Source organism: Labrus mixtus, chromosome 5, assembly GCF_963584025.1.
Source record: "Labrus mixtus chromosome 5, fLabMix1.1, whole genome shotgun sequence".
Taxonomy (NCBI): domain Eukaryota; kingdom Metazoa; phylum Chordata; class Actinopteri; order Labriformes; family Labridae; genus Labrus; species Labrus mixtus.
Window position 1 is genome coordinate 8,660,229 of NC_083616.1, and position 12,815 is coordinate 8,673,043.

At 44.3% G+C, this 12,815-nt stretch overlaps 1 protein-coding gene across 10 annotated transcripts in view; it reads left to right on the top strand.

The window, feature by feature from the left end:
* fbrsl1 (fibrosin-like 1) overlaps window positions 1–12,504 on the top strand; it is a 293,451-nt gene extending 280,947 nt beyond the window's left edge. For 6 of the 10 annotated variants that reach the window (XM_061037601.1, XM_061037599.1, XM_061037602.1 and 3 more), the window contains 10 exons: window positions 2,783–2,833; window positions 3,042–3,137; window positions 4,690–4,761; window positions 4,961–4,990; window positions 5,299–5,370; window positions 6,134–6,266; window positions 6,998–7,081; window positions 8,321–8,404; window positions 9,185–9,455; window positions 10,009–12,504. In XM_061037601.1, the coding sequence (XP_060893584.1) occupies window positions 2,783–2,833; window positions 3,042–3,137; window positions 4,690–4,761; window positions 4,961–4,990; window positions 5,299–5,370; window positions 6,134–6,266; window positions 6,998–7,081; window positions 8,321–8,404; window positions 9,185–9,455; window positions 10,009–11,308 (2,193 nt within the window). In that variant the 3' untranslated portion in view covers window positions 11,309–12,504. The remainder of the gene's footprint in view (window positions 1–2,782; window positions 2,834–3,041; window positions 3,138–4,689; window positions 4,762–4,960; window positions 4,991–5,298; window positions 5,371–6,133; window positions 6,267–6,997; window positions 7,082–8,320; window positions 8,405–9,184; window positions 9,456–10,008) is intronic. The other 4 variants (XM_061037600.1, XM_061037606.1, XM_061037609.1 and 1 more) reach the window with 4 other exon arrangements.
* Window positions 12,505–12,815: the final 311 nt, after the last annotated feature.

The following is a 12,815-nucleotide window of genomic DNA, read 5'->3' on the forward strand; positions in this document are numbered from 1 at the left end:
TTCAGTGTTTGCCAGGGATAAAAACGGCCACATGCTGGAAGGCAGACTTTACAGTTGTTTGCATATGGATGTGATCTAAATGGTTTTGAAAGTTTTCATTTTCCCATAGCCAAAGAGCAACAAAGTCAGACAGTGTAGACTCAAATATTTTCATGCAAGTTCTTTTCCTTGTGTGTGTATGTGTGTGTGCACTTATCGTATTTGCCAACGTCAAATCAAAACCTTGCTGTCGGTAAAATGACTTCATTGCAGATGAAAAGGCGGGGGATGACATCATGGCCAATTTGTTTTGATAATAGTTGTAATTGCTTCCTTGCTTTGACTGCCCTCAAGACTAAAGCACAAAGGAAGACAAACGGTTATGACTAATTATCCATGATTTTAAACATTCAGCAATCTGACAGTCCATTCAGGCATTTGTAGCTTTTTGGCATTAGTCTAATAGATGTAATCCATCACTTCATGACCTCTGATTAAAAGCCTTTGGTCCCATTAAGGCCTTACTGCAGATTATCCTCATCCTGTACATTAGAAGTCAAAGCTCTGGTATTTACAGCGTCCACTGAGATAAGAAAACAGACTGTTTACACTGGTCTGCAGCCAACACACACACGCTGATATCTGCTCTGCTGTTCATTCCTGACATGGTAGGAATTACATACACTACACAGCCCTCTCTTTGAAGATGAAAGAGGCGATTTGCCTCATCTCACTAATACATGCATTATGTAGCCCATGATGAACATACCCCATCTACAGTGGGAAACATGAATGTCTTCTGCTGTTGTTGTTATTGAAACTGTGTTGTAACCTAACTTGTTCCTTTTCCCCTTCCTCCTCCCCTCAGTAACAAAGTTGTTTTTTTCTTTCCTTTGGTTCTTGCTTAGATAAGCAGGACAAATTATGATGTTGTGGTTGTTTTTTTGTTGTTTGCATAAAAGGGCAAACCCTGTAAAGCCCTCCCTCTCTCTCTCTCTCTCTCTCTCTCCCTTTCTTGCTGCCTTTCCCTCTCTTTTTTTATTTGTTCTGCTCTCTGAACGCCACATGTCATTTCAACTATGTAACAGTCGTTGGCTAATGGCTGTAATTAATGAAATTATGAAGCCTCTATTTTTGTTTATTGTTCGACGCCCTCAAGCAGCTGGCTTGCCAAATGGCAGTGTTGAGTGTCTTTCCTGCCCCGCCCCTTGCCCCATCATGTCTTTGGACAAGAAAATATCCTTAATTGTTAAAAGATGAAAAATTAAGCTTTCATTAGCTTAAGCTGTTAACTATGAAACTGTGACAGGGCACTATAAATTACAAGGGCAACAGCTTTTGTTTTGTTTTTTTCAATTGTTTTTTTTGTTTTTCACAAGGCCATAAAGCGTCCAAATTCCCTCCCGGTGTCAAACATTAAACAAGCCGCGCCTTCAGAAATGCAGAGGAACTGTTTAATGAGCTCGGAAGCTGGCTCGGCGTTTCCTCTCAGTAGGCCGTCTGTCTTTGATTTTGGCCCATTATCACCCACAAAACAAGGCCGCCAACACCATCGCTGCCTTTGCGGCCATTTTGTCTGCAGATGTGAATGGTCCTGTTTCACTAGAAGGCCTCCGATTCAAACCCTGCATCTCCACCGGCAAGCTCAGCCAAGCCTACGTCTGCTCCCCCCTCAACCACCCGTGTCGCCGCACACGCACACACAGAAACATTGATTCATAGCCACTCATTTCCCTGTTTTATGTAAACCAAAAACGTCTGCGCCTGCCAAGAGAGCTTTGGGAAAACACTCGCAAAAAGTACCTGCAAATGGTTTGTGTATTTGTGGAAAGGAATAAGTTACTGTCGCTTGTAATTAGCCTGTTTTAAAATAGAGAGCCAGTATTGGCTTGTGAACAGACGTACAAAGTCCCCATTCATACTTGGAGCAACGTTCTCCATCCTCTCCCTCCCTCTGCTCCTTCTCAGCTTACTGACTAGATTCCCATGTGTTCAGGACATGATTAGGAGTGCTCTTTTATACAACTGCATCCTTTTTTTTTTTTATAAGGGATTATTTTTAGCAAGCATGAGTTCTACCACAGAAGAGAATTCCTCACATCAATTCAGCGCATCAAGACTATGTGTTTCATGCTGAGATGTCCTGAAATAGCTCCTCCTAACCATTGCAAATGTCATCTAGTTGATTTGGTTTCTATAATGAAAAAGACTCATAAGAGGCTGCTTTTAGACGTCCCATGATTTGATGCTCTTTTATTGGCTGGAGCGTTTTTGAAGTATATTTTTTTCTTACACCCAAAACATGCTAAACCTCTTCAAGGACTCCCCTGCAAACGAAGAAAAAAGAAAAAGGCCTTTACAGTCAAAAGCAATTACATTCAATTTTTGACAAATTTTCCAGTGAATAGAAACAACTGGTCTGGTTTTAAAACGCTCTGAATCACTAGCAGGGCCTCCACGCCCAGTGTCTGTATGCTCAATTGAAAAATCATGCAGGCTGTCTTCATCTTGGCAGTCGGCTAAAGCATTCGTATTGTTAGTAATTTAACTGCCTATCTGACCATGCAGTTTTAAGTCAACCCATGACCAGTGCGAGCCAGCTGCTTTACTCTGGGGTTTATTATCCTGGATCAAAGCCCTGCTTATTACTAGTTACAGATGCTGATCATGTGTTTTGTTTCTGTGATGTAGAAATAATGAGAGATTATTTTTAAAGGAGGTTTTTGCATGAAGGATTGTGTTAAATAAGATCATTTTCTGGGCTATTTTTTCCCCTAATTATTTTCTCTCTAATCTCTTCCAGTTCGACAAATACACCCCCAAACTGGACAATCCATTCATCAGACATTCAAACGTGAGTCTCTCTGTTTCTCATTTGGATTTAAATGTGCTATTTGCATTTGGCAAATCAAATATTTGACATATTTGAATGTTGCCGTGAGAGCGTTTATTGTGGCTGTGTGGTTTTTTTCGTGTGTGCTTATGCTTGAGTCCTGTACGTTTCTCTGTTTGATTTTGTTTTGTGTCTTTTTGTGTCTCCCATCCTCCTCTTTTCTCCCCAGTTCTTCCCCTCCTATCCCCCCACCATGCCAGGCATGCCCCCGCTGCTCCCACACTCAGGACCCTTCAGCTCGCTGCAAGGAGCCTTCCAGCCCAAGGTCAGCCCCACATCCCTTTCCCTCCAACCACCTCAGCAGACAGACAGACAGCTTCAAGAAATGTTCATGAATAAAAGATCACTTACGCCTGTACACATGAAACAACCCACACTTACAGTACTCAAAACATTATTAAATATGTCTTTTTTTTACATTTGAACTAGTCTACTGTACATAAGGAGACTCTTCATTGAGCCAAAATGGCTACACAGTCAGATGTTAAACTCGTCGTGGAAGTAATACAATAAGATCTATTGATTATTGTTTACCTTTAACTCCAAGCTCTGTGCTTCAATGAGCAAAGTTTCTCTTGGTTTCCTCACTAAACACTAAATCATTAATAAAGGTGGTTAGCACGCCTGTTAAGCAGAGACATGGATTTGTAGTTTTTGCTTTTAATGAAACAGCTTATACAAGTTATCACTTCATGCATGTCATAACATGTCCTTGGAGGATGTATCCATGGCGGGAAAGTTTTAAACTCTAAAATGACCAGACGGCGGTACATTAGAAAACAGGGCATACACACAATACTCATTCTCCTCTCTGTCTTTGGTGTTACATGTAGCAGAGCTCTGTACAATAAAGATGTGAAATAGGATTCTTCAAAACTCCATCCCATTAAAATTCATAAATCCATCTTTAATACTCTGGCTGACTTTACTGGATCAGAACCAGGGCCAGCCAAGCCATGCCAAGGATAAGAATGCCATGTTTGTCTGCGTATGAGAGGATAGCAGAGGAGATGCAGCAACAGTGGGGATGTGAGGGATGTGATTGGGGGGGGGGGGGGGTGAGTCTGTCTGGCAGATGCCCAGCGGCTGTGACCCGGTGTAAGCCACCAATCAAAGCTGGCCTAAATCCGCTGGCCCTATCCCCAGGGGGCTCTGTCATGGAGGGGCCCTTTTGTCAAAAGGCCCCTCCAGATGGTTCAGGGAACAGTCTTTTGCGTCCAAAGCCCCTGCTAAGTATTCTTGGAGAGGAGCTTCGGGGGGTGGGAATATGTGTTTGTTTGTGGGGGCTGGTGACCCAGGTCACCCTGCGGGATCTTCCTATCCATGATACAGGGATGGAGTAATGAGGCTGATCTAGGCACTCGCGCTTCGAGGGCTTAGAGAGGGGATCACAGAGATCAGGAATGTGTTACGTTAACTCTTGTGTTTCTCAGCACCTGCAGCATCAATGCAGTTTTATCCAATGACGTCAGGAGGACATAAGGTTAAAGTGACGCTGGCAACATTAGCTGGAGGGTCTTCTTGTGTTTTTAAACAAAAAGTCTTCCATGCCTCAGACATCTACTCTGAATTACACTCGTGCATATCTGCCATACTGTATATGTTAGGACACTGAGAAAGTGGGAGGCTAAACTTTGATCCCAAGATAAATTCTCATGGATTCTCTGTGCAACATTCAGTAATGTCTATGTTATGTATCACATTCTGTTTCTCTCTTTCTTTCTATGACCTGTGAGTGTTTGAACGACTGTGTAACACTTTAATTACAAGGTATCCTTTTTCCCTTTTTTCTCTCTCTCTCTCTCTTTTTATTTCAGTCATCTAATCCCATCGACGTAGCGGCTCGTCCTGGAGCAGTGCCTCACACGCTCCTACAGAAGGATCCACGGGTAAGTGTCGGGCAAAAAGCTTTGTAATCAGTCTGCTTTGGGTCTTGTGATGAAAGTCATACCATACATTTCTCCTCCTATGGACAAATTTAGTGTTAGAGTGAATTGAACGCTGGCATCTTTTGAGATCGACAGAACTGCACAGTTTTGGTCCTTGTCTTTGTTGTTGATGTTAATGGTTGTCTGTTTGTCCGTACAGATAACAGATCCGTTCAGGACATCTGTTAGGGTGAGTGGTTTCCTAGTCCATCTTAAATGTTTCATCTCTCTGGCCAGGCCACAAAGTCTAAAACTGCAAATTCTTCAACAATTTCTGATCAAACATATGCAGGCTTTTGGCTGCATCTAATGTTATTTTATTTGAGGTCTCTTTTGGGCAAAAGTCAGGGTTCGATTTTCTTAATCCGTTGCCTGGTTGAAAAATTCTGACGAGTTCCCACTTTGTAGTTTGGCCAGAAAATCTCAATGCCAGCATCCATTTTTAGCTCCCTTTATCGAAGCCAGCAGGCTAACCTCAGTTTCTCTCTAAATTTTTAGAAACCTGGCAAGTGGTGCGCAGTGCATGTCCAGATCGCATGGCAGATCTACCACCACCAGCAGAAAATGAAGGTGCGTGAGACGGATAATGATGTCTTGCAGGAGTCTTGCTTTCATGTAAAACCAGATACATTATATTTGAAAAATACCAGAACAGCACAAAACATACCCCCCGAATACATAGATCCACGGGGCATCTTTGTCAGTTCCACTTTATTTTTTTCATAATCTAAAGTCTAAAGCAGATCAATTCAGAACGAGCATGTGGGTGGGAAAATCAGATTCCCGTAAAGAAACACAAGTCTGTAATTGCAGAATATTTAAGGATAATGATGTCTCTACTTGTTAAGGGTTTCCTGAGAGTAAAAAATCCAGTAAGGTTAAGTTAAAGCTCTGCAAATTCGGCTCACTACTTTCAAACAGAGAGGGGCAGCGGACCATTTCCTACCAAACGCTTATTGTCAGAATTAAAGATAATGAAGACAAATTTAAAAAAACACTTGTTTGGAAAAACCCCTCTCACTGAGGATGTTGTGGCCTTGCCATGGAGATCCTCTGCTAAAGCCGCTGGCCCGTTGGTGTCAGTCCTTCTTGAGCCTTGAACCCTCGTTACCAAGGATTTAGTGTACCTAATCAGCTTACATATGTTTGTTATGACACAGTAAACCAGAGTAGGAGACATCGAGCCATTGTTGATTAATCTGTCTACCTCTGATCTCTCACCCAGTGCAGTGGAGAATTAACTCCGTTACTCTGCCGCTGGAAATCTTTGACGCTCTTTTCTACGGTCCTAAGTTTCTTTATTCTGTCTCTCTCTATACCCTCTCGGCTACAGCAAATGCAGCTGGATCCGCACAAACTCGACATGAATGGGAAGCTGGACCTGTTCAGTCGACCCCCAGCTCCTGGAGTCTTCCCAGGGTTCCCATACCCTCACGACTTGGCACGACCCCTCTTCTCTTCCACAGGTCAGTGGTCAGCTCCAAATGCAGGGTGTGGAACTGCACCTTCCCGGACAAATCATTCCAAACACTCAAATCATCCCGTTTCAAATTATTCCAATGTTTTGTCGTTATGCAAATGAGAACGTCAAAATTGTTCCTCGACCGCAGCAATGAGAAGGCTTCATTTTTTTCCCCCTCTCTTCTCGTGTAATGTTCACTTAATTATAGTGCTTTTGAAGCAGATTTTTAGCCAGTAAAGGGAGTCAAATTTTGCTATGAATATGGATGACTCTCGGTTAGGTAATTGACTGATTTGCCCTGCGTTGGAGGGCAACCGAGAGGCAAGCAGCCTTTGACTGGTAATTATGCAGTGCTGTATGAGAGCCACTCCTGTAATTGCTTCTTTCATTAACAATTCAGGGATAATGGGTGATGGTTACAGTGTTTTGTCAGCGACTGACCTCAATATGCAACGATTTACACTCAGACATGTTACAGCTGAAATAAAAGCAAAAATATCAATAGTGAATTTCTTGCATTACTCAGCAGTATCTACGCGAGCTTACTCCTAGAGTCCACACGGGAATATTTGTTGATATTTACCCATGTTTACACTTTAAGTCCTGCCTTACCACAGGGGCCAGATTTGTGAATATTTCAGAATCGTTTTGTTCTGTCTCTGCATGTTTAGTGAGGAATATGTAATAGTCAGACTAGATAATAATAACGCTGTTATATCCTGTATGCTCTGATAGGCTCCGGCCATCCAGCTCCCTCTCCATACGGCCCTGCACCCCATCCCGGCGGCTTCCTGCCTCCTAGCCATTTGGCAGGTAAGTGTAAGTAATCCCATATTCAATTTTTTTTTCTAAACACTTCTCTTGTCTTTCCTCTTGTCTCTCTCTCTCTCTCTCTCCCCCACCCACTCTCCCTCTCTCTTATGCACATGTGTTAAACACATACAGAAAAAGCTGGATTCAAAGTGAAACTTACATATATATTTTCTCAGGTTTTGATCTCAGGTTCATATGAAGGTAACTATGACATCATAGTTCATGGTAATGGAGGGTTTAGCCATCATGTAATCAGACTGTATGATTCATAACACAGCCTTAAATAACTCTGTCTGGGGTTATTAAATACGTAGTCAGTCTGGTATCCAGTCTCCTTCCTATGCTTGGGCAACCAAAATGCAGCGCAGCAGCATATATGGCACTGTTTCCTATGAGCTATTTTATATTTGATTGAAGTTATGGAAGACAGTTAATGTTTTTTTTATGAATAAGTACATTTAATTATTTTTATGCATTGATTTATTTCCTTAATTCTATTTGAGACACTGCTTGGTTTCTGAGTGGAGGGTGATTTCATGGAATAAGCCCTCGAGAAGCTTCATTTTGTGCTTATGAATTAGCGGCGCAATGAGGAGGAAGACTTAGCTAGCAAATTTTCCAGTCTGAGGAATTCATGTGTGAGGAAGAGGAGATTTCTCAATTGTCGCCTTTTCTGATATATTAACAAGCCCCAAAGCGGAAAATTCTAAACCCTAATCTGTTGATAAGTTCCGCTTTTCCTGATGGATTTTTGCTGAAATGAAATGGGAATGCTAATTATCAGTGGGTGAATATAATACACTAACTCCTCAAGTAAATGTTTGTGTTATTCATATTAATTTGGAGGCTCTTGTCTGTGTCAGTGGAGCCCATCAGACACTGATTCTCAAGTTAAATTATTCTGGTCTTTCTCACCTTATTTTTTACAGATTTTAATTCCCCTACCATGCCTCAGTCTATTTCAGCTCAGCTCCAACAACTCAAACCTAATTTCCCGAGCAAGCTGTGTAGTCTCGGTAGCCCCAGCATGGTCAGAGACACTCCTCTCCAGTTAGTAGCAGTGCATCCAGGAGACCTGGCTACTGCAGGATTAATAGGCAGAGAGCTAGGGTGGCAGCGCAAAAAAAAAAAAAGGAAAACCACAGCTCGCTTGTAAGAGAAAAGCCGAGTGGAACGGGTTGGTGTTGGGGTGAGCACTGCTAGCCAGCCCCCCCTTTTTGCTAATCCCTGTTTGGCATTTTGCAGATCCTTTCAGTCGCTCCAGTTCCTATGGCGGCCTCGGCAACCTTTCAAGCAGTGCCTTCGGAGGATTAGGCAACCCCTCGCTTGGTAAGCGCTGGCCCCCTCTCCTCCTCAACTGATCACCCCGTCAGTCTGGCCCCTGTGGCCGGTAACAGAACAGAGCAGGGCAGCGTTAGACCACAGGGAGAGCCAGGAGGGGAGGAAAAAAATCTCGACACTTAGCTAGTTTCTGTGTCAAAACAGCCGTAGCCAAGGGAGGCCCTGCTAGGCAGCAAACACACCTCCCTGCTTCCACTTCATCCACCAAGCATGTCCCCAACAGCCTGGCTCTAAGCTGGCTGCGCTGCTGCCAACAGGCACTCTCAGGTCCACTGCTTGGAAGCAGTTCATCTATTAATTATTTGACAAGCCCCTTCTGCACCACCATGGAGGGCTTTCTCCTTTCTCCCTGCGTCCCTCTCTCTATGCCTCTCTCTCTTTTTGCTCTTCCCTCCTGTTTTGTGTGCCAATCGCTCTCCCTGTTGTGAAAATGGATGTGATTGGAGCAGACACGCTGTGGAATGCTAAGGTCTCCCTTGGCTTTTCACAGCCCTCAACTCCAGAGGGCAAGTGAATCTCCCCAGTTCATTCAAAAAAGAGGGAGGGGGAGAAGCCCTTTAGTCTGAAGTAAATGAGTAGATTTTGTTCTCTGGCGGGGGGAGCCATTAACCTCTAACTCTTTCAAGCAGCTTCAGTAAGAGAACCTCCAGAGACAAAGACAAAAGCAGCTTTTGTTGTTGAGTCTTTCTCATCTTATGTGTCCTCGAGAAGGTTTTGTGCCCAATTAACTTACAGTGGCTCCCACGCCTGTCTCCCTCTTCCCTCCAGGGTCCAACAATATGTTTGGCACCAAGGAGGGGCCAGGAGGACTGCCCACGTTTGGCAGCCCCCACCACGACACCTGGAACCGACTTCGACGCACCCCACCGTCTTTCCCCACCCCACCGCAGTGGCCCAAAACCGCAGATGCCGAGAGAAGCAGCTCAGCCAACAGCCATGAGAGAGAGAGGGAGAGAGAGCGGGAAAGAGAGAGAGAACGGGAGAGGGAACGAGAGAAAAGAGACTCGTCTATTGGGAAGGAGGAGAAGGATAAAGACAGGTGAGACAGAGGCACATCAACTCCTTTGTACTTTTTGAATAGTATCTTTTGTTAGCTTAATATAACTGACAGAATGTATTATTTCAATCACATAACAAACCTTTAACTGCTCAAATATGTTGCTATAACTTCAATGAGTATAAGCATATATAACAGATGATGATGTCCTGACAAAACAAATATAATCATATAAATCACCCAGATAAAAAGACGTCTTTTCACTTACAAGCAGACATTTCTCCAGTATGTTCGAAGTATAACTGGAATAAGATTTATTCATGGTTCCAGCAACAAAACAGTCCAAATCAAACAGGCAACAAGAGGAGCCATCTGTTAAAAATTAATTGGAAGGATCAAAACATCGAGCTTTCTGTCAAATTTCAAGACATTAAACTTAGAGAAAAACTAGAGCAGTAACTTGTATTCTTTAAATGAGAAGCACAAGTCGGGTTGTATTTTGGTAATTTAATCGATGTAAACCGTTTGTCGATACAACCTTCCAATGTGTTGCTTGTTTAAACTTGCAATCACTAAATAGTTTGTATCATTACAGGGATTCTGTGGATCGCAACCGCCACTCCAACCGTTCGTCTCCAGCCTCTGCACCCGTCAGCTATCAGATCAGCAACCTGATTCGCTCTAACAGCCAGAACTCCAGTGATTCGGGTCGACATCACAGCGGCAGTGTGGATCGGGTCCGAGAGGCCGAAAAGGAGCTGCTGGAGCGCCACAGAGAGTCTTCCACGCTGGCTGACGTGAAGGTGAAGGAGAGCCGTTCACCCAGCAAGGAGATGTTAGAGAGGAGGTCGTCCGAAGACTCCATCAAACCCATTCAGCGTTCTCCCTCTCCGTACTCTAAAGTGGTGCTCAATGAGCAGGGACTAAAAATGGCAGGTGGGCCCCCACCTACCCTCAAGGACAGCGAGAGGAAAGAGCCCCCACCCGTGGAGCTCCTCCACAAGGTGAAAAATGACATGAAGATTAAGGAGGAGAGGAAGGAGGAGCAGGAGGTCATGGTGGTGAGTTCTGAGCCCGCCCCACAACCTCAAGCCCAAAGTCTTCCTGTTCCCATGAACCAACCTGGAAACCCACACCACCACCACCCACCTCTGTCCCAGCACCCCCTTCCCTCACCTCGTGGCAATGACATGCCAGTACCTGGCCTGCACGGAGTCCCTATGGCTCACTCCCTCCCCCTCTCCATGGGCGGCATGCCTCAGATGGGCAGCCTCAACGTGCTGGACCGGGCTCGCATGGCTCCCTTCATGGGAGTGAGTCCTCTGGCAGGAAGAGAGCGCCTGCCCCATCCGGCCTTTCCTTGGGACCCTCTCAGAGAGGCGTACCGCAGCCTGGACCTGCAGCGGCGCATGGACTTCCAGCTCAGGGCGGAGCAGGGACACCGTTTCCAGAGTGTTTACGAGCAGGAACGAGCCTACAGAGAGAGGGAGGCTCACGACTACTCCCACCACGAGCACCTAATGGAGGTGCGCAGGGAGCACGAGAGGATGAGACAGCAGGCGGAGGAGCGGGAGCGCCTCCACCTGAGAGAGGAGCTGGACAGAGCTCGCCTCCATCAGCTGCACCAGTCCCCCATGGAAGGCCATCTACCCCACATGCCCCCCTTTATGCCCCACCTAGGTGGCATGCCCTACCCCAGACTCAGCCCCTCCACAGGACACAACGGCCCCCTGAACAGAACACCACCCACTGCTGCACTCAGTGCTCCCCCGCCCCTCGTGCCAGCTGGCAGTGCCAGGCCAGCCTCACCCAGGAGGACTACCCCCCTCACTGCCACCCAGGACCCAAGAGACTACTCCCCATCTCGCAACCCCAAAGAGGTAGAGGCTCGGTAGCTTCACAGAAAAGTGCACAAAATCTCCTTGACGAACTCGCGCCCCTCTCCCCTCCCCTCCCCTAGTCTGATATCTTGTTCTGAACAAAATGCACTGCTCCTCACTAAAGAGGGGCAACACTCCCTAAGGGAAAGGGTATGATTGTACAAAGTAAAGGTGTGTAAGGCTGATTAAGCACATGCCATGACTTTATTTTTAGTGGACTGGAGGTTGAATTATGTCGGTAACGAGAACACAAATATGTGTATGTTTAAATCCGACTTAAATATTTGATAATTATTAATATATTAATCCAATACTTTTTTCAGCTTTGTGCGAAAAGAGAGGTTCTGAAATGAGTTTGTACATTTGCTATCCTTGTTCCATGTATAGATATCATTTCTATAAATTTTATGTATTTCGTGCATTCGTCACGCCTTTTACAATATTTATCCCAGTTGATTGTGAGACATATGCGTTATGACCCACTGAAAAGACTGGACTTTCAACCTTCAGTAACTTAACCTCATGGTACCAGGATATCCTCAATGATGACAATGTACAATGTTACATTACCAATATGTTTTGTTCATTTGTTTTGCCTTTGAGATATGCAGATAAATATATATTATGAGGTCTTTGTTCAGTCTCTGTAAAGAAAACTGGTGTAAATAACTTGTTGATATTCCTTCGCTGCAAAATGACTGTGTAAATTTATTAGTCTTTTTAACCGTTTCTAGAAAAACAAAATGAAATTAAACATGGTGAGTCAATTCCCTGTTGAATATCAAGACAACAAACAAGCCTGGCCAATGAAAGGAAGGACATGAGAGGGTGTTGTAAGGGGGCCTGGAAGGATCATCTGCAATCTATGCAAAGCAGCACACAGCACCCTAATGAAGAGATCACATGGAGGGAGCAGACAATACTGGTGATACTGAGAGAAACTTGGATTAACACATGTTTATAGTATCAATGAAATAATGATGGGATTATTAAAAGACTTCCAAGTCACAAACTGGACCAGCCCCGGACAGAACAGAAGGACACTTTTCAGTGGGAGGCAAAAGGACTTTTCTCTGTCAAGCTTGTGGTGTTGTGCAGTTGTTTTTCTTAGACTCTTGTATACAAAACAAGTAGAGTTTTAGGCGTGCAAAAAAATGAAAATGAACATTCATGGTTTAAAATGTACGGAATAAAGTTTGGACCTAATGTCATACATTTGTTGCTTGTCTTTCATATCTGTACCGATTGTCTGTGCAGGCTACAAGGGCTGAATTTGTCTTTAAGTCAAAGCTGCTGAGAGGAATGTTGATGTGTGGTTGATAGGTTTGCCAATAATGCTTGTGTCTCAGTTTTCAGCATTTAGAGTATTTGCTCATCTGATATCAAGCTATTACTTTGAAATCATAAAGGCAACAGACTTGGCTGGCAGTGTAGCCTAAGCCATCAGATCATTTGACCATAATCTGTCATACACGGGCTGCAGAGCTCTTCAGAGCAGATCGATGAAATTGGGCCAAGGCAA